Source organism: Anoplolepis gracilipes, chromosome 2, assembly GCF_047496725.1.
Source record: "Anoplolepis gracilipes chromosome 2, ASM4749672v1, whole genome shotgun sequence".
Taxonomy (NCBI): domain Eukaryota; kingdom Metazoa; phylum Arthropoda; class Insecta; order Hymenoptera; family Formicidae; genus Anoplolepis; species Anoplolepis gracilipes.
This window is the reverse complement of record NC_132971.1, coordinates 3946494-3967134: the sequence shown is the minus strand read 5'-3', so window position 1 is coordinate 3967134 and position 20641 is coordinate 3946494. Positions and strand designations below refer to the sequence as shown.

Below are 20641 nucleotides of genomic sequence, written 5' to 3'. Positions count from 1 at the left end.
GTTCTTACCATGGCGCCAGGTTTCCCGGAATCCCCGGGCTTTCCGGACTCTCCCCTCAGTCCCATGGGGCCCTGAAAGTAGATAGATAGAACGCATATCAGCATGTCTCGATTTAGCACGGTTTGGCGATACCGCACGCAAGTTGGCGATCGCAAGCGCGCGCAACTTGGCTACCGCTCGGAGGACGATATGCACCTCTATGCTTGTATTTGTATATTGTATCGTTTTATCATGCAGAGAAATTGTGTATACCTTCGTATATTTGCGCACGCACCTCTTCCCGTCTTTCTTTCTCGTGTACCTACTTTGTTCTGGCGATAAAGTCCAATTCAAGTTAATTATACCACGTGTCACAATACTCTATAGTCCCTGTCAGTCCTTAATTTTTTTTTCTTGCAGAAATATAGGTGTATAAAAGAAATTTTATATGTTATATATTATACTTAAGACGTGTGTTAGTTAAGTTTGTGAATGACGTAACTATCGCGATATATAATAAAAATAATATTCGTTTTATAGAGTATATTATATGTAGGACTTATTTTTATTTTCGAAATATATAACGAATAATTGTAGTAAAGTTATTTAAAACGGACTGAAAGGGAAGAACGCTATACGTTTGAATTTTCGGATCGTGAATTTTACGGAAAAAGCGAAGACAGGATTGTAGGATACAGGAGTCTCTTTTGGAGAATATTCCGACGGATATTCGCGTCCCGTCCGTTTTTGTGCGTCTTCCTGCATCCGTGTTTAGGAGCGTGCTTAAGGCTACGCGTGTGTACGTGTGTACGTGCGTGTGTAATCTGGAGAGAAAATACGTACGGGCAGTCCCATCGGACCAGGATCTCCTTTGGCACCCTTCTCTCCCTGCAACGTGAAAAAAGAAAAGAGCGACGCGTGAGAACGGCTTTACCCACATCGCGATGGTGTCGCGCACGCAAAAAGGTCATCTCACAAAGATCACCGACGCGAATAGCTTCACGCCTCGGGAGTCGCATCGCTAACGCGATCTTTCTCTCGAATAATTACGGCGTGTCTATTAGAGTCTTTTACTGATTTTTTTCTTGGCTTATTTCACGATTATATAAAATATCTATCTCATTTAATTAATTATTTAAATTTTTTAATCTTATATATTTAATAAAAAATATTAGAAAATTAAAATATCGGAAAAAAAAGACTTTTTCTGTTATTTAACATGCAATTTTTTACTACAGTACACGGGATAAACTAATAATGTATATAAAAAAAACACGATTTATCATTGCGGTCATAACCGAGCTCGCTGTAGTGATTACATTTTTTAGATTCAATAATAGTATGACGAACATATGAAGATGCACTTAAAAAGTTTTTATAGCAATTTGTGCGCAAAATAGCAACAAACAAACAGATCGATTTTATTCAATATTTACAGCCTCGGAAAGAGAAAAAACTCGTTTATTTTCGATCACGTAATATAAACGCGTACCATGCTTTTTTATGTGTGATATACGCAATCAACGATAGATAATAGTTACTGACAGAATCGCCCTTGGCGCCATCGTGTCCTCTGTCACCCTTGATGCCAGGTGGACCCTGTAGTCCGGGAGTACCAGCAGGTCCTGGAGGTCCAGGCGGACCCATTATCTATATATCAACAATGTCAGGAATTTAAAACATTTGTAATCGAATTAACTTAATTTACAGCAGAGAGTACAAATAATATTTATTTAACTTTGAACTCTACAATCTTGGGAAGATATGTAAAATCCATTATGATTATTATGATATCATTACATCCTTAACAATTGCATTGCTTTTTAAAAATGCCGAACCCGATATAAGCGAGACTATTGTTTTCTAAAAATGCCGATAAACGTACCATAAAAGCGGAAAATACAAACGGATTTTGCTCAACAATTTTTATAGCACTTTAGGGAAATTGCTTTATAATCTCCATAAATTGCCGCAAAGAGTTACATAACTCCATAAAACGCGACCATAGCGGGGTATAAAGTCGATCCCGCAATAGCGACGCGGCCGAAAATTTAAAAGCCGCTCGAACACGGCTGCGGAGCGATATTGTCCATAATATTTCTTTACACGCATGGCACATATTTCCACTGCATGTAACATTAACTGGCGAATATAATTCGTAAGATTATTCGTGAGATAACTCACCACTTCCCCGGCATTCATCTCGAACGTGCCATCTCCCTGCGAACAAACGTGTGTTTGACATATTTATACATTAATATCACGTTACACGTTATTCGATATATTATACATGCTTTTTTTTTTTTTTTTAGCACCCTTCCTCAATCGGGCGATTCTTTTTGTCGCACGATCGAAGATGAAAGGATACGAAAATATCTTAGACATAAACTGTCACATACCTGTCTTCGCCTAAGCTTTTTGTACTTCTATGGGTTGAAGGCCGATGTCCCGCCATGAAAAGAAAATTTATTCTATCGTCAGATTCTATTTAACACAACATCGAGACTGCAGTCTCGTATTTATCGCGAATGAAATTGTGATGAAAATATGATAATATTGAGAAAATGCAACATTTTCAGCAGCTGCGTTTATCGCGAACAATCAACAGTGAAAAATATACTGACATTATTCTTTAATAATCTTACTAAAAAATTTTTATATCCTGAATAAAATTATAGTTTTTATGAAATTGCTTTATATTTCCTATTCGCAATTTGATACGATATATATATCATAATATTAAAAATATAGAAAAGACGGTAATGTAATTAAATTACATATCAATATCAAAATCTTGTATGATTTTTTATAATTGCTTCATTGTGTATAAATATATTCTCTCTCTTATATTCTCCCTTATTATTTATTTTTATATTTTCTTTTTTTTATATAATTCTTTATTTAAGAAATCGATTATCTATATTGTATTTTTAATGTCAAAGTGTGTAGTGGAATGCGATTTGATAAACGCAAGCAACATTGACAAATGTACTCACCGATTCGCCTTTTTCTCCCTTTTCGCCTTTCATCCCAGGATAGCCCTGTCGACAAGCAAAAATCACATAAGACAGAATATATACGATCAGAGAGATCGTGTTGAAGCGTGACGTTACGGGCAATTTACGTACCGGTGGGCCGGGTAGACCTGGAGGTCCCATAAGACCTGGAGGACCAATGTCGCCGTAGTCACCCTTTTCACCTTTGGGTCCAGATATTCCCTAAAGAGAGACAGACGAATGCGACATAAAATATTAGATTTACTCTGCCTTAAATCTGGGAACATTCTCAACGTAGTATCGCGTTTGTATTCTAAATAAATTCCGCACACAAGAGGTACGTAATTTATGACAACATAAGTTATACGAAAAATATAACGCGTGAGAAACGTTTTTTTGCGCCAAAAAATACATAAATGATAACACGTGTATATATTAGATTGCATATAATTTCCTATATCAAATTTCTTCCTCAAAATATTCTCCATCTCTCAGTATACATGTATAATATGTGTAAATATAAAATAAGCACTAATAACGTTATGCACAGTCGGACGGAAAGGGATATTAAATTTTCGCCACCTTTGTGAAACACGTGGCGTGTAATGTCTACTGAATATTACATCGGGAAGACCTTGGAAGACGAGGAGATTTTGGGGAACATTTCTCATTTGCGCCCTACTTACCGGTAATCCTGGGGGTCCTTGAATACCGGAATCGCCGTCGGTTCCGTTGAGCCCTGGCAAGCCCTGCAGTCCCGCCTCTCCCTTGGGCCCTGAAAAGCGAATTTGCCGGCCATGAGATGCCGGTTGTTCGCTCGCCGAAGTTAGATTAATTTGCGCGCGCGCGATCAATGTAATTCTCGCAATTCCGTAAACGCGTGCGCGCGTGGCAAGAAAGCCTCCCCCTTTCTCTCCCTTTATCTAGCCACTTCGCCTTTCTCTTCTGTCATTTCTTCACTTCTCGACTTTTTATTTTGCCCCGAGTGATTCTCCGTGCCGGGAATACTTCCGGCGTGTCTGTCTATTCCACTTCGAAAGAATGACTTTCCCCGAGAGACACTCGATGTTTATTGTCGATCCAAGTATCGAGAATATCTTTAAATATACACGAGTTTTCTTTCCTTAAATACTTTTAACGGAAAATGTAGATGATAACTTTAAATATAAATATAAATATAAATATAAATACTAGGTTTATTATTTCTTGAATTTACTATTTTATCGAGATAAAATTGCGATTAACCAACGACATTCTTTATATGTATTGACAAATTAATCTCGTGCTTAGTTTGTATGTGTCGTTTTTAAAGCAACAATCAATGAAATGTTATCAATAGATTAATATCTTTTATATACACACACTTTGCCGATACTTTGATTGACGTTATGAAAAGCATTAATCAAAAATCTGTCACGCCGATTATCTTTTAATGTTTGTCATTAAATACGCAATAATATTGATATAACAATAAATAAATAAATATCGTGTGAGATGGTCTTTTTAGAAAACACAGATTTAATTAAATCTCTCATTCAACACAAACAAATTAATATTATATAAATCAAAGTTATTAACTTTTGATTAAAATTTTTCATGGAAAACGAAGTGTTATATTTGAAAGAGATTGGGGGAAAGACTGCCACAAATTCTTTTCTCCGAAGCTAACGCGCTGGATCGTTTTCAAGTTTCGAGAAGAGAAGTGAGAGAACTTTCTGAATCGTTTTGCCATTAAACATTTTCGAAAGTTGAACAGGAAACTCTGAATTGATCTTATACCCGCGTGTCCATTGCACTTGCATCATTTCCTATATATGTTCGTATAATCAGCTAAAAGAATAGGATCTTTCTAAGATATATATAGCATATCTAGAATCTTTCTCAGATATATACTATATAATAAAATCCTATTTTTTTACATACAATTATACGGACATAATTAAATGAAAATACTACGTCATTAGTTCAACGGCAACTGATGGAGCGAAATGAAAATCGTGTAACGGAGATTAGCGGTGTTTATTTTCCTAGAAGAATTTTTTGTATGCTATGAGTATTAACTTCCTTTACACGTTTTTGAAAAATAATATATAATTTAATTATAAAGAAAAAAAAAACATTTTCATAATTGTAAAACTAATTAGCAACATTAATTATCACCGAGCGTTAAATATTTAAAATGTTAAATGTTAAAAAAAAAGGCTATTTTATTGCTTAACTATCGTTATGAAGAAAGTTACGAATCCTCCTAATTTTTTTCACGCACGAGTGCACGGAGCGGAGAGGCGCGGCCGGAGGTACAAAGAACGAGGAACGGCGTATCTTCGTGGAAAGGACCCACGAAGAGTCTGTGTCCTGACCACGAAGAGAGAGAGAGAGAACGGACGTGATCGTTTCTCTCGGCGCTCATTCTCCATTTATTCCATCGATTTCCCGCCGCGATAGGGCGGTATTATCTACCTGATGAACCCGCGTCTCCCTTGGCGCCCTTTTCGCCTTGATAACCCTGTTCGCCGGGCTCACCCTTCGGACCCGGAAGGGCGACAACACCCCTTGCCAATGTCACACCGCTCTCACCCTTGAAACCCTACAATGACACTGCAAGGTCAGATCCAACCAGGTCCTCCATGTGCGCTGTTAATTTTTTTTTGCTTCTATAATGAAGCGTTAAACTGTCTTCTTTTAGAGAGGAAGGAGAGGAGGAAGGGATGATACCTCGAGATCTACGTCTATGATGTCGGTCGATTTTGGCACTGAATATATATTGATTTAATTTTTGTATACGCATTAATATAAATTTCGAATTTACATGATTTTCTTGTACAATATTTTGAGAGAACCAAAATCGTCCAGGTATTTTTTTTGCACTACACAATTAAAATTACTTGTGATTTAAACAAATATCAGTGTTTACTTTGTGACGTAGACAACGACTACTAATACTCATGCGACTAGGAAGGATTAGTGGGCTCAAATTTAGTAGAAAATTGGGAACTACTAGTATCTCTCTTTCTCTCTTGTGCTTCGCGATAGCATCTGTGTGATTTATATAATCTCTCTCTATAATCACAGCCTGTAGAATTGATCTTACTAGATTAATAAAAGATCCTTTTTTTTGTTCGCAAAACACTAAAAGATATCTCAAAATTTTTGACGTACTAAGTATTGGCAATATTTTTAGACAGCCTTAAAAGTTTTCAATTTTATTCGTTGAAATATTACTCAATATAATTTAGACATTTTGAAATATGATTAACACAAATCAATATTATAATCAAATATAAAATCCTTCATTTAAATTTAGATAATGATTAGAATTTAATGCTCTATTAATAAAAAAAAAAAACATGAAAAAGAATATATGAGAGAGAAAGAAAGGAGGCGAATGAAGGATAAGACACACAAACAGAAAAAAAGTATTACATAAAAATAGATAAAAATTAATATTGCACGTATAGACGAGCGTAGACAGAGACGTCATAATCGCGACAGAATAAGCTACATACTTTGATAGATTTGAAATACTTACGCGATAGCCTGCAGGCGCTTGCGATCGCCGGTTGATAAGGTTGCGAGAGCCTCAACACAACAACAAGCCGAAGGGTAGTAGTGGTTATTAGTGATTAGTGAATCGAACCGACACACGGGGGAGAAGTAGTGGGGATGTTGTTACTCGCTACATAAACACAAATTAGTTACACAAGCTACGTACACTACACGCCGAGGATCGCTACTAACTAACTGTACACACATACATACTGTCAAAAGCGATCGATATCACCCCGAAAAGGAGGTGCGACAAATATTATCAAACAAAGATTATGATAAGATGTTTCAACGACGCTTCGAAACAAATTTAAAGTGCAATTTTTTTTAAAAAAAATATTTGAAAAATTATGATTTTCCTCCAGTTTTGTCAAATTTTTAACATTAAATATCTTATTAAAAAAATTTTTAAATCAAATTTTTGTTTATCGATAAACTCGATTTAAAATTAATAAAAAATAAGCAAAAGATTTTATAAGGATTAAAAGTTTTTTCACGTTAAAAGAAAATCGACAAATAGTCCATCTTTAAGATGTTTTTGAGTTTGAGAGTAGCTTTTAAAACAGCCTGTATATACATTGACTGTAGTTAAGTGTACACTTGGCCGCGGCTTTGCAATCGGGACGCACGCAGCGCATCCAAATCCCGAGTCCGCGTCTCGTTAGAGAGGCAAATGGAGCGGACGAGCGAAGTTGCGAGCGAGTTTGCTTCGTGGTCGAATGGCGAATTTTACGGTTCGATGAATCGAAGGTAAGTATCGCGGGCGGACATGTATATCCGCGAGTTTAACATCGCGGTTCAATCGGCAAAGTTGCTTCGAAAGGTAATTCTCAGCGCGCGAAACTTACTGTATTTGCAATTGGCGCTATTGCGTTACAAGATTGCGTTGATTTTGCATTTGATTCTATTTATTATTAAATACAAGTTTTCGTTGGTCGCGAAAATATCTCAAGCTGTCTTAACGACAAAAACTATAAATTTATCTTAAGAAAAAATCTTCAATCATCTTCAAGAAAAACATTTTATTTTTATGAAATAAAAAATGTGAGAAAATTTTTTATTTTTAATGCAGAGAGTGTGAAATTTATTAAAATTTCTGTTCTAATTATCAGATTGGATATATTTTTCCCCGTCGAAAGAAATAAAATTCATGGAGATATTTTTTTTTATTCATTACGTTAAATTCTGTCACGTTTTTAATGTTATACACGATAAATTTTTCATCAAAAATATCTTCTGAATACACATTAAGTATCTCGTTATTAAAAAAATGGTTTAATATAAATTCGCGGATATAAAATGTGAATTACGTAGAATTTAATAACTCTTAATGGAACAAAGTGCTTTTTTCGCTTACAAATGCATGAAATTAGCAGGCAAACTTCATGTTACTTCATAAGAAACATATATTTAATTACATATTAAATATCCATCACATATATGTGTGTGTGTGTGTGTGTGTGTGTGTGTGTATGTGTGTGTGTATGTATGAACATATGTTTAAAAATTAATATCGTTGCTCCATATAAAATTTCAGAAGGAAAAAGAATTATTTGATGGAATCTCGTACTTTATCTACAAGTCTGATTTATTTTATATGAAAAATTTATTCTTTTAAATAATTTGTAGCTTTTTGAGACAAATTTCAACTATTTAAATTAGGAAATACAAATGATTCTCTTTCCTATTTCATATGTTCTATAATATTAATGTGTAAAATACTGACGTACAGATGTACAATAATGATCGTCAAGAAAAGCAATTGTATAGAATTATAGAATTATATTTTTTATTAAGCTGCAACAAATTACTTAATTTTTTAATTTCTATTAATATTTCGACAAATACTAAATTTTTATCTTATTAAAACTAATAACTATGTTAAAATAATTATATTTCAACATAAAAAGAATCTTACGAAATCAATGAAATTTATCTTTCTTGTAATCAATTTCATCGATAAAATTATAACATGTTTCAACAATTTCGAACACGTTAAATGCCACGGTGGTCGCTAGTGACCGGCAAAATCAGGCTGACATGTCTCATTAATTTACGGTCTAACCACGAGCATGTACGAAATTGCGTGTATCGTCAATACGAAGTCAATTAACTAGTCAACTATAACAAACTATTTTGTACATAGTCTATGTGTATATAATTAAAATTGTACAATCTTTAAATTTTTGATAGATTAACCGTTATATTTTAGTTCAACGTATAAAGTCAACTAATGTCGTGACATGATTCACGAACGCCTAAGGATGCGCACGTGTGGTCGCCGTTTGCAGTTAGCCGTCTAGAGAGTTACGATCGCTCGGCAGAACTACGAGTATACTTACAGTGGACCCGAAAGAGTAGTATAGTCGCACGCCAAGCAGTAGTTTACGGATGTTAGGCGCGTAGGCGTGTGTAATTCGGCCGGAAGGAGAGAGCGCTTAAGCCCACCACCCTCTGCTTGCTCGCTTGCCAACCAGGGTTCACACAGTTTGCGGTTCGCGAGCCCCGGTTGCCGGTGATGCTGCGTGCGAGCGTGGAGACGATAAACGTCTCGACGTCTCGCGCGTGTTGGACGAAGGGTAAAAAAGGTAAAAAAAAAAAACACACACACAACGAGAGAAAGTTTGGGGGTAAGAGGGGAACCGAGGGGAAGCCTCGGATACCACAATATTCGTACGTGTTATTTGCTGCCACCAACGTTTCTTTTTTTTCTACTTTTTCTTTCCGTTTCTCTGCCTGCTATTTCGTTCTTTAATTATTCTCTTTTTACTCTTTATTTTCTTTTTCTTTATTTCATGAGACAAAAAACGAGTCCCGACAATAGCTCGAGGTACGTATGCAATTCCGAGAACGGATTACAAGCGCGCGAGGAAAGTTCCGACAAATGCGTGAAAAAATATCGATTATGTAGGAAATATATGCGATTTCATGAATTAAACGGCAACAAAAGTTACGCAACAATGTTTTTGAATATAAATAACATACGTTGTAAAATATATTTCGTAGCCAATATTTTCAAAGCAATTTATCAATTCTGGATTTGATAGTACACGTATTTTTGAATTTGATTTTATTTATCAATTTTATTTGATTTTACAAAGTTTAAATGTATAAACGCGCATGTAACCATATTTAAAAAGAACTATCGTTTTTTTTTTTTGCTGACATTGTTTTTCTTATTCGAATTCAGTAATCAAATAAAAATTAAACGATTATTCAATCATATTTATAATAGATGATATTCAAACTGTTTTTCTTAGTCTTATTTTTCTCTTTTTTTATTGCCGCACTTATGTTATATTGAATATTCCGACAGGAGTGTAAACATTCCTGAAAAGTGAGATGACAAATCGTTTCACGGCGAAGAAACTTTCCTCGGCCCGTAACCATCCCGGTAATGATGCTGTTCAGCTGCAGCTTATTCGATGATGCAAGTGTTATGGCGTGATATATACGTGCTCATGCTCGCGTGACTGCGTGAGGAGTGCCGTGCACGCGCGCGGCTAAAGCGTTTTACAGCGCGACTTTTCGCTAGTTTTCACGACTAGGGAGAGAGAGATCTTGAGATTACAAAATCTAATATTCCGTGGGAAAACGCGAGACGTCAGCGATGCTCGAAAGTAGGGCAAAAGAAACCAAGAAGACGGCGAGGAAAGAGACAAAAAGAACATTTTCACGCAGAAGAGAGAATTACGGTATTATTCTTCGGAATTGCGGAAAGAGTTATTTAATCGATAAAAAAAAAAAAAAAAAAAAAAAAGATTGATGATTGAAATTGTCGGGAAAATCGAATACTTATAATTCGAAGTTTATTTCTGTGGACATAATTGCTGTTAAAAAATAAAATCTATTTATCTCTTTCATACTGTCACGTTAGTAAATAAAAATAGAAATTTAATTCTCAGTTAATTTTCTTTGAATTTAGATTGATTAATATTCACGAAAATTGAAATATATATGAGCAAACAAACGAAATGTGATAAAATCGCAATATAAATGTTGAACGACACGAGAAGCGCTTCTCTAATTAAAACGCGATATTAAGGACGACATAATCAGAAATATCAAATCAGGAGCCGCGCGTCAGAAACTCGAGAACGTCGCTAGCTCTAAACCTGTGTGTCTATATATATTATACATACTGGAAAGGTATGTGACACGGTATAAAAACAGACTGTATTTTACACGGAAGAAAGCTACGATTACATGCTACGCTAAGAGATCCAGATAGTGACATCCAAGTCAAAAGACATGCGGTTATCAACGTCTGTGTAGATGTGAATGCCCGATATTTGTATGCATGTATATATGTACGTTTTTCTATCATGCAAAGCATGCACACAGCATGCGGGAAGCAGGACGCAATGGGACAACGGGGGTTAAGGGGCTACAGGATATCGAGGATCAGATTGAACGAGAACCATCTTTTCTTTTTTTGTTTAATTTCTTTCTGCTTCTCCTCTGCACGTTCGGATTCAATCAACGGATAACGGGATTGATCGGATGAATGGATGGATAGATGGATGGATGGTCGTACGGAGTTACTTTGGTCGACGATCGGCGGCGGTCGGAGGACCTCGCTGAAGCTTACCCTCTTCCCTGGTTTTCCCCGAGCACCCTTCTCGCCGGGCAGACCGGGCGGTCCCGTCGGGCCCAATTCTCCTTTCTCGCCCTGGGGCCCTGCGTGTCGTGCATAAGATGAGATATGATGCATATACGAACGTAACGTTGGCTCGTTCGCTCGCACGCACGCACGCGAACGAGCAGCGCGGAATTTCCGGGATCGACGGTGTTTTCAAAGATCCGCTTCGACTGTCGTTCCGCACGTTAAGTGGTGTTTGACGGATCGCGTGATCGATCTTTACGGAAGTGTATTTGGACGTGTCGGTGCTGAGAAAACGCAACGTTGCAGCGATTTTTTCCACGCATTTATTATTACGCGAACGAAACTTTATGAAGAGTAATTGCGCGTGGTTGGTTAAAGCGATAAAATGTAAATGCGGTGTCAAACTTAAATAAATATAATTATTACGGACTTTAAATATGTTAAAAGTCAATCAGGACCGGACGGCTAAAAATTAAAATTATAATTTGTCAAGCATCGTATTCACTAGCGAATTACCAATCATCATCGATATCTCTGCCAATTAAATTATAATTTATCGCGTTTTCGATTCTGACTGACGGTTAGAACTGACAGTTGAAATGATGAGAACGAGATATTGTATTAGCAGAACAAAGGGACACAATCTTCTACATCTGCATAATATTTCTGTCCTTTTTGTTTACTAATAATAAATGACATTTGTCATAACTAATTTTTATATTGATATAATCTCACGACATAATAAATCTTCTATATATCTAATGGAAAAAAATGTTTATATCTTCCTTTACCGATATATACGTATTTCTATTTAGAACGGGACATTAATATGTTATTTTAATGTCACTGTACTTGTATTTAATCTGTATTATTTCAACAATTGCGTATTCTACATGTTATTATAAATAAAAAGATAAAATTGAATTTCGCGCACACGTGATTTGAGTATCGCACAAGCAAGTAGAGAAAATACCCTGTACAACGCACTGATTCTAAAACGCGACATCGTACAATATCGACAGTAGCGTTTCCGCGTGTCTACATCGTTGCAGTCCGTGCCGTGAAATTGCAAGACGGATTTGTGTATGTGGGTAAATTAATTCTGTCAGGTGCGCATGTATAATGCTCGGAAACGGTGTTACCGTTCTTAGTTCCTTGCTTGTCGTCGCACAACGGTATAAAGACGGATTAGCGTTCACGTAATTTCGTTCTGTCGAATGCATCGCGCGGACTCGCAATATTCGCTACGCTTGTCTTCGAGCATGAGATATCGACGGAATTACTTTATCGGTGCTGGATTATTTTCTTGCATGCAGAAAACGAATCGACGTAAAGCTCCTCATCTAGAATTCAGACAGTCTTCGTATACGGAAAAAGAAGAATTAAACTTCCCCGATCTTTTTACTAAATTGGTTTTGAAATCTTCATTTTTAATTTATTTTATTCTTAATTAAGTTAATAGTTTTATTTTATTTTAAAAATATCGAATTACTACGAAATCCAACGTTTTATTTGACTCTGATAAATTTATTTTCGAAAAAGAAAAAAAAAGACTTTGGAGAAATGTAATGTTATAAATTTTTTTCGATCTATTATTATATTTTGACAATTCGTTTAAACTATTAAAAAATGTTTCGTGATAAGATCAAAATAAAATGTCCAAAAGTGGTGTTTCCTATAATCTTGACAGATCTCACTCGATTATGCGTTTCTCTCGGATCAATGATGTCACAAGGCAGTAACTAATATTCGCGATGCTTTTGCCAATATCCGACGTCATGGTCAACACGGCGCGCTATAAACGGCCGTTTACGAGCGAGGGAGATCGGATTCTGAATACGTCCGCGATCGTAAATCATTTTCTCGCCGCTGCGAGCGCGGGACGGCAGGGGCGTACGAATGTTGACGAACGACCGAGTCGTGAGATATTGGAGGGTCGGAATTTTTTAAGTCGCAGAGTCCCGTGCGCGTTTTTCCGCGACGAAGATATTCTTCCGTTCGCGAATACCGTACCTCAGGGCTGCGCATTTATTACCTCATGCTCTATTCACGAGAAATGGTGCACACGTGGTGTCGCTTGTCTTGTAACTTTAAGCAAGATTGAATCTTTTATACACGAAGCGTCTAAGGATTGTCGTGAGAAAGAAACTCGCCTCTGTAGGCTACAGATTCTCGAGACGCAACTTTTTCCCGGCGAATGTTTCAACACTGATTACAGTTTTCTACAACGCATAAAAGGCGTTACAAATATTTATGGAATTTAAAGTTTTGAAAAACTCGATTTGTCATATTCTTTTTCATTTTCGAGAGACATATATAGTTTTGATACTGGATTATAAAATAAGAAAAAATGTTAGTTTTGCATATACAATAGTTTAACAAAAGTCATGACAATTCTTTTAATTTTTTTTCCTTCACCGCAGAGAAAGAAGAACTTGAGAAAAATTTAACTTTTCGATATTCTCTTATACAATCCACTTTTGGTCCGAAGTTTCTGTGACTCTACATATTTCACGAGATCCCATGTGACGTTGCGTAGCGTAGTTTTTCGACAATGCCTTCTCGAGGACGCTCAACTCCCGAAGGGTTAATGTCCGATCCGCGCGTTCGGGACGAGTAGCATAGAGAGACAGAGAGAAAAAAAGCAAGACGTTCACGAATGGTAAAGAAAGATTTGCTCACGGCAGCATATATTACTACACGCGGCGAGGCGCGTTACATGTGTACGCCCACCGCATAACCGATCGCCTCTTGATCCTCTCTTGAGAAATTGCACGATCATTCAAGTCAAGATTTCCTCGTCAAACATTTCCGCATTTTCTTCGCCCGAGGTCACGTGCCCGCTCGTGAAGATAATCGATTCGCAGATGAATGACATCGCGCTCCGATCCGAATGAGCCGCGCACAATTATTGGTTTAATCCTCTCGCCCGATCACAATATTAATGATCTCTCGGTATTTTCATTCGCGCGAGAAACATCTATCCACGAGAGAATTGTAAAGAAAGTCCGCAATAAGTTTGACTGTGTTGCGTGGAAATTAAAGTAGCATCTCGGAAAAGATAAAACATGTATCGTTTTGATAAAATATGTATGACACGTCTTTTGAAAGCCACAAATGCAGAGGAAATAAAACATTTAAATAATATCGCAAAAACAACATATGGCTCCTTATGATTTAAAGGGTTGTATAATACTTGGCTTGAATAAATTTTTAGCGAAACAAATAATTTATACGGAAGAGTCGCGTAAAAATTTTGCGCTGTTTTAGTATTCCGTACGGGAATACAATCGACGTGTTATGTTTAATCATTTATCTTGTATGCAGATTATCTCATTTGTATGCTTACCAGGCGGTCCTGGTGGACCAGGTGGGCCTTCGAATACTCCACTTGGGAACTGTTCGCCCTTCAAGGTCGTCGTGAAGCCTCGATCGCCTTTATCACCCTTGTCACCCTATGAAAATAAACTTTCGATGATTTGTACACTTATAATATATAGTCCTGAATAATTGCATTCTCATTTTTGAGATAATTTTTGAAAATGAAATATGTCTCGCGCTTCTTTTCCTTCGATAATTTTGTCCTACACGAGTAATGAGTTAATTTAAAAAACACTTTCCTAATAAATAGCTAGCATCCCGTATAGCGCTTACTTTATGGCGGCAGTATCAAGCATCGCTAATTAATATGCAGGAACATGCTTTTGAATGTAATTAATTATAGTTGAATTAAATTAACAATGCGCCGGACGTAATTAATACTCTATTGTTCTATAATCGCTCTGTTGTACTCCATTAATAATTATCGGTTACGTAACCTTTTGAAAGGCGCAATATTAAGTGCACAATATCCTGTGTAATTCTGCACTCTTTTCAATGGTGGATACTTACACATATACATATGTACACGCTTCTGAATAAGGTAAAAACATTTCTATTCAAAAAATTCGGTTTAACAAAAACAATGTTCCCTTTATTTTTTTGTATCACCGGATTGAAAGCTTCATCTCGCGTGATTAAACGAAATCGAAAATACTGATGAAATTTGAGGAAAATCCGAAATCCCCGAGATTAGTCGGATTTGTTTCAAACCGCGTACTTGAAAGCGCACAGCACGTAATCATTACATAATTCCATGGTAATATGGTTATCCTGCGTTGATATATCCGTAATATTAAATCACTCCCTGCGGAATTTTGAACAAGAGCATTGAACGTTTGATATATCGAAACACACAAGCCCGCGGTCATACGTGAAAACATGCTTTATAATTCCGAGAGTAAATAAAGTTATGCTTAAATTCCATATTATTCTACTTATTGATGGATAAGCAATCAACGGATCGGTTTAATTTATCCTTCATAATTAACGATATGAAGTAGTATACTTTTGAAAATAAAATTTATTTACTTTGTAACCATAGTATATTTACAACATGGTATGCTTATGTGAAAATACCATTTTGAAAATGTTACATTTCTTCCTTTTCCTTTTTATATATATTTTTCTGGAATGTTAATGGCCAGAAATATTTTAAATATTAAGTAATAAAAAAAACACAATATTGGTTTTTATTATATTTAGAATTATATTACTTTTTCATACGATTTATAATTCTTATGCTATAATCTCAACTTAATAATTTCTACCCTTTTTTATATGTTCTGAAATTACCATTAAGCATGAATGAAAAAAAAGATTCATAAATCTTTACAAATCTAATGGAAATTTCTAAATAAATCTTTATTAATTCTAATAAAAAAAAATGCAATTTTCACTCTTTACATGATGTACCTGTCATACTTTAAAGAGGAAGACCGCCTGGTCAAGGAAAGCTCTTGACTCTGAGGAAAGAGCGACACCCGACACCTCGAAAGACGAGGATGACCGGATGTGTAATCGGATACAGCGTATAACCGGTCGTGCGAATTAATCTCTCAGACTCACCTTAGGACCCGCAAGTCCTGGCGTGCCCGGTGGACCGACAGGCCCGATTGGCCCGGGCGGGCCCTTCTCTCCCGGTGCGCCGACCTCGCCCGGAATCCCTTGTCTGCCCTCGTGTCCGGGAAGACCCTCGGCTCCTGGCGGACCAGGTGGTCCTGGCGGCCCGGGTTCACCCGGCTCTCCCTGTTACGTCCCAAGAGCGTTACGTCGTTACGGCTTTTCTCTCCGGCGAGAGCCCTCGACACAAGAGTGTCTCTCGGTACTCGTCGGTTTGTGCCACGGACTGACGAGGGATCGACGGGAAAAGAGAGAGAGAGAGAGAGAGAGAGAGAGAGAGAGAGACAGAGAGAGATAGCGAGAGAGAAAGAGAAGAAAGGAGGCACCAAGAAGAAGAGCCGTGTTGTACGGTCTCTTGGGTGAGCGTGTGAGGGCAGCGGAACAGCGAAAAGAAGTACATAAAAGAACGAGAGAGAACGAAAGATAGATAGACTCAGAGAGGTAACGAAAGAGGCAAACAAAGTTAGAGTGCCAGAGAGAGAGAGAGAGAGAGAGAAAGAGAGAGAGAAACAGAGAGAGAGAGAGGTATGTGGACTGGTGGACGCAGGAAAGGAACTCGCGAGAAAACAGTGCATGGAAACGAGAGAGATCTCGATGTACGGGGTTGCTTTGCGCGGATTTATATGTTTCCTCGATCTAGCGAGCTACAATAACGGCTAAAGAGAATAGATTTTTTTTTATCGTGTCGTATTATCACAATCTGTAGCTACTTTGACGCTGTAATAAGACGGATGAAGAGTTTTCGGTAGCGCGAGAGAATTTTTCATTAGCTCCCTCGTAAGAAGATGCCCAGAGATGCTCGACGTAACGGGATCCTATGGAGAAATACTTTCGTGATAGCTTTTAGGATCGTTTCCATCGTCTATAGACACTTTTACGCGCTCGTTTCGACGTAATGTAGAAAATTCTTCGATGTGGCCAGGAACTATTAAAGAACAGCGTTCATTGTCAGATCGTACGATAAAATTACGATATAAAGCAGGTTCAATTTTAATTTTGAAATATTTCATCTTTCTTCGGCAGTTATTTTCGAAGCAAAATAATGTTTACGACCTAACAAAATATGTGAGAAAAATTGACTTTTAAAAATGAACTGTAATCAAATTTTTTTACAAGTGTGTCTATGCACAAATTTTTTTAAAAATATATTTAATTAATTTTTGCTTTATTACCACTAAAAATAATTTAACGACAGAGTTTTTGTTAAAGAAAATTCGACGAAAATATCAATATGTGCACAACACAATTTCCCAAATTAAATATCTCGATAAAATAAAATCATAAATATTTTTATATTTCTATCAAATATTAATCCGCCGTAAAAATTACACGCCAAGCTAGAATTCTATTTTCAATAACGGTACTTGAATTGTGCGATATGACGGAACGAGAAATATTGCTGTCAGTGCGCGTGTTATAGAATACTATGCGTGCTCCAGTCAAATATTAATTAGACCCTTCATCAAACGCATTCGGGGAGATGAATGCGCGCTCATCGAAGGTCCGCCATTGAAATAACATTTTCCGGCGGCGATGAGATAGCCTGCATATACATACGCGCGAGCAATTAATTTCTGTCACGACCGCGGGACATCGGCGCGGTGAGCAACCCCGTACGTATAAACGCACGCGGAAGACACGTGTTCATGTGCGCTCGCGAGAGACGCACCGCGAAAGACGATAATACAACGCGTCGTTCGCGATTCGTACACTCGAATACTCGTGCATTACACGCATTACGTGCTGCGTGAATTCGCGACGCATCCCAGCTGGGCAGCCGAGCTAAATAACGATGGATCGTCGTTCGGTGCGTACAGCGAGACTTACACGCGCACACATCCGCGTACACTTACACACACACATACATACGCGCATACATACACATACCCAGGCAGACAGCCAGAAATGTACGAGCAATGCATGGAGGTCTACGACACGCGGCATGCATGTGCCAGACGTATATACGTACACACATATTCCGAGGGCGCAGGTGCCTCTCGGATGAAAACTCAACCGGAATAGCCCGTCGAGACGCGTTTCCGGAGATGTACGCGATCGTCGCGAGCACATTTTGCATAGGGTAGCAGCATATTTCACTATTAAAAAAAAAAATACTTCGGTATGGCCTACACTATACTTTTTAATTTCTCTCCCGCATACAAATCAATCGGGGCTTGATAGCACCGAAAGTAATTAAACAAATATGAATATTCATACAAGAAAATATATGAGAACTTTATCATATTTCAAAATGATTAAATTTTTCACTGTTATATATTATTGAAGAGTTTGAAAGAATTTCTGTGAAACTATAGGCGATACATTTTAATGTATTTTTAAAAATTTTTAAAAATTAATTTTTGTTCGATCTTCTGATATAATAACCAATAAGCAATTACCGATTTATATATCGATATGGCTAATTAAATTGACATAGAATCTGTCGTTTAATTTTACTTTTGCGAAATTTCCTGCAAAAGGAACGGAGAAAAAAAGAGCTCATAAAAATGACAAACTTTTCGCACTTATCCTACGAATATTTAGATGTAATAGGATTCTCTAACAAGATAATTAAGTGCGGTTAGCGTCTCATTATCGACTCCTTGATCGTAACTCTAGCTGCAACATGAATAGAGAAAGGAAATTTAGCTCATTATGGCCAACCCTCCGGTATTCCGGGGCTATGCTATCGTAATTCATGACCGCTCATTACTTTCGTCACCCTTATGCATTATCGCTGCCACTGTGGTAGGTAGGTAGATAGGTAAGTACCCGCGTATTTTCATGTAAACATATTGCGTTTAATATCCACAAAAGCCACTATCGATACTTATAATCTCTCTCGCATAAAAAATACATTATACACAAATATATTAAAAAAAAGAAGAGAGATTGATCTTTTTTAGCTGCACATTTTTTTAAAATAAATTGTTTTTACAACAATACTAATTCTATTTTAAAACAATATTCTCTCTTGTAATAATACGTAACATTTTTTTCGCCATCTGTGTCTTTGACATAATCTGACACGAGGAACGTATCTCGCGATTGTATATCGAATGTTTCTGTTTGACCAGCGCCCATCGGAGATTCTCAGCAGTTACTCATTCATTCCCGACAGCTACATCAATACACCATTATCGTGCGATCATGCGATTGCAATACGATCACAGGCGAGTTTACAACATCTACAATGCACATAAATCGCCTGCGCACACATCCACGTGCAGGGGATATTTATTTCACACACATCGCACTATAATACCACAAAGACAGGATAGACTGCAGATGTTTCCAAGTATATAGTATCATGCAACGCACGCACGTACGCACACGCGTCGGTGCGCAAAGGCGCGTGCGACGTGCGATCTCGCATGCGGGACGGGGTCGTGCATTTTTACTCGCGCCTTACGTGTGGATCCCAGCGGCCGCGCGTACGAACGTTGCGAATTTTTTTTTTTTTTTTTTTACTTCTGCCGGGATTTTTTTCGCGGTTACGCGACCACGTAATCCGCGCTTCTCGCGCAAAATTCCCTCTCGCAGTGGCATTCGCGGATTTCGTATTCCTCGGTGACGTATTTTTTGTTAAATATTGACGCTCCACACGTATGCTGCGTTGAATGCAAAATTCAAACGCCGCGAAGATTTATTCGAAAAAGTATCTTAAAAGTTTAGAACATTCTATTGTAAATACCGTAACGCAAACATCAAGATTAAACCTAAATTTTGTCATTTTTTTCTATAGTTTTTAATTTATTCTATGATTCTAAAAATAGATGATTCTATTATCGCGGAAAATTTATCATAAATATGCTAGGTAAAATTTTAAATATGCAGCAACGAAAATATGGAATATAAAATTTTTAAAAATGTAAAAAAAATGTCTTTTTATAGCGAAGTTTAATTCTATATTTCCCTTTCATATCGTGAGATCTAAGTTGCAAATTTCAAGTGCAGTCTAAAAGTTTCTATATAAATGCCAAACTATAATTCAAAAAATTTTCAGCATTCAACATTTAATAAAATTATGTCTTTCAATGAGACGATACTTTGTGAAATCCGAATGGTATTCGTGAAAGCCGTCGCACTTAGCCAAAGCGCAGGGCGGATGTATAAAACGCGAGAGAGAACCGGTTTCCATCTTATTCTGAAAACAATATATCGTGCTACTAGCACTCCAACTACCGTTGTGTCTTCGTTCTTTCGAGAAATATGAATTTCGACACCAACAGCAGCAGCAGCAGCAGCAGCCGCCGAGACAAGAGAGGCTGTATTTGCCTTTCGCGAGATTTGCATTCGCCCGAGAAGTGGATACTGCGAGATCGACATGCGATTCTTCTCTCTCGCGGCTTTTCGGCAGGTCTTCTTTTACATTTTCTATATTACGATCGATTGCCTGAGATGGTATACGAGGTGCGCGATAACTTGTACACGACCCCAATAAAGAGAGAAAGACAGAAAGAAAAAAAGAGAGAAAAAATGAGAGGAAGGCAAAAGAACGGAGGTATCGAAC

The 20641-nt window shown here is 37.2% G+C and overlaps 1 protein-coding gene across 8 annotated transcripts in view; it reads right to left on the bottom strand.

The window, feature by feature from the left end:
- Nucleotides 1–20641, bottom strand: part of LOC140676158 (uncharacterized) — a 144497-nt gene that overhangs the window by 12741 nt on the left and 111115 nt on the right. For 7 of the 8 annotated variants that reach the window (XM_072910920.1, XM_072910921.1, XM_072910924.1 and 4 more), the window contains 12 exons: nt 16075–16254; nt 14477–14582; nt 11113–11201; nt 5436–5562; nt 3662–3750; nt 3108–3197; nt 2976–3020; nt 2379–2405; nt 2164–2199; nt 1525–1629; nt 823–867; nt 9–71 (listed from right to left, as the gene is read on the bottom strand). In XM_072910920.1, the coding sequence (XP_072767021.1) occupies nt 9–71; nt 823–867; nt 1525–1629; nt 2164–2199; nt 2379–2405; nt 2976–3020; nt 3108–3197; nt 3662–3750; nt 5436–5562; nt 11113–11201; nt 14477–14582; nt 16075–16254 (1002 nt within the window). The remainder of the gene's footprint in view (nt 1–8; nt 72–822; nt 868–1524; nt 1630–2163; nt 2200–2378; nt 2406–2975; nt 3021–3107; nt 3198–3661; nt 3751–5435; nt 5563–11112; nt 11202–14476; nt 14583–16074; nt 16255–20641) is intronic. The other variant, XM_072910927.1, reaches the window with a different exon arrangement.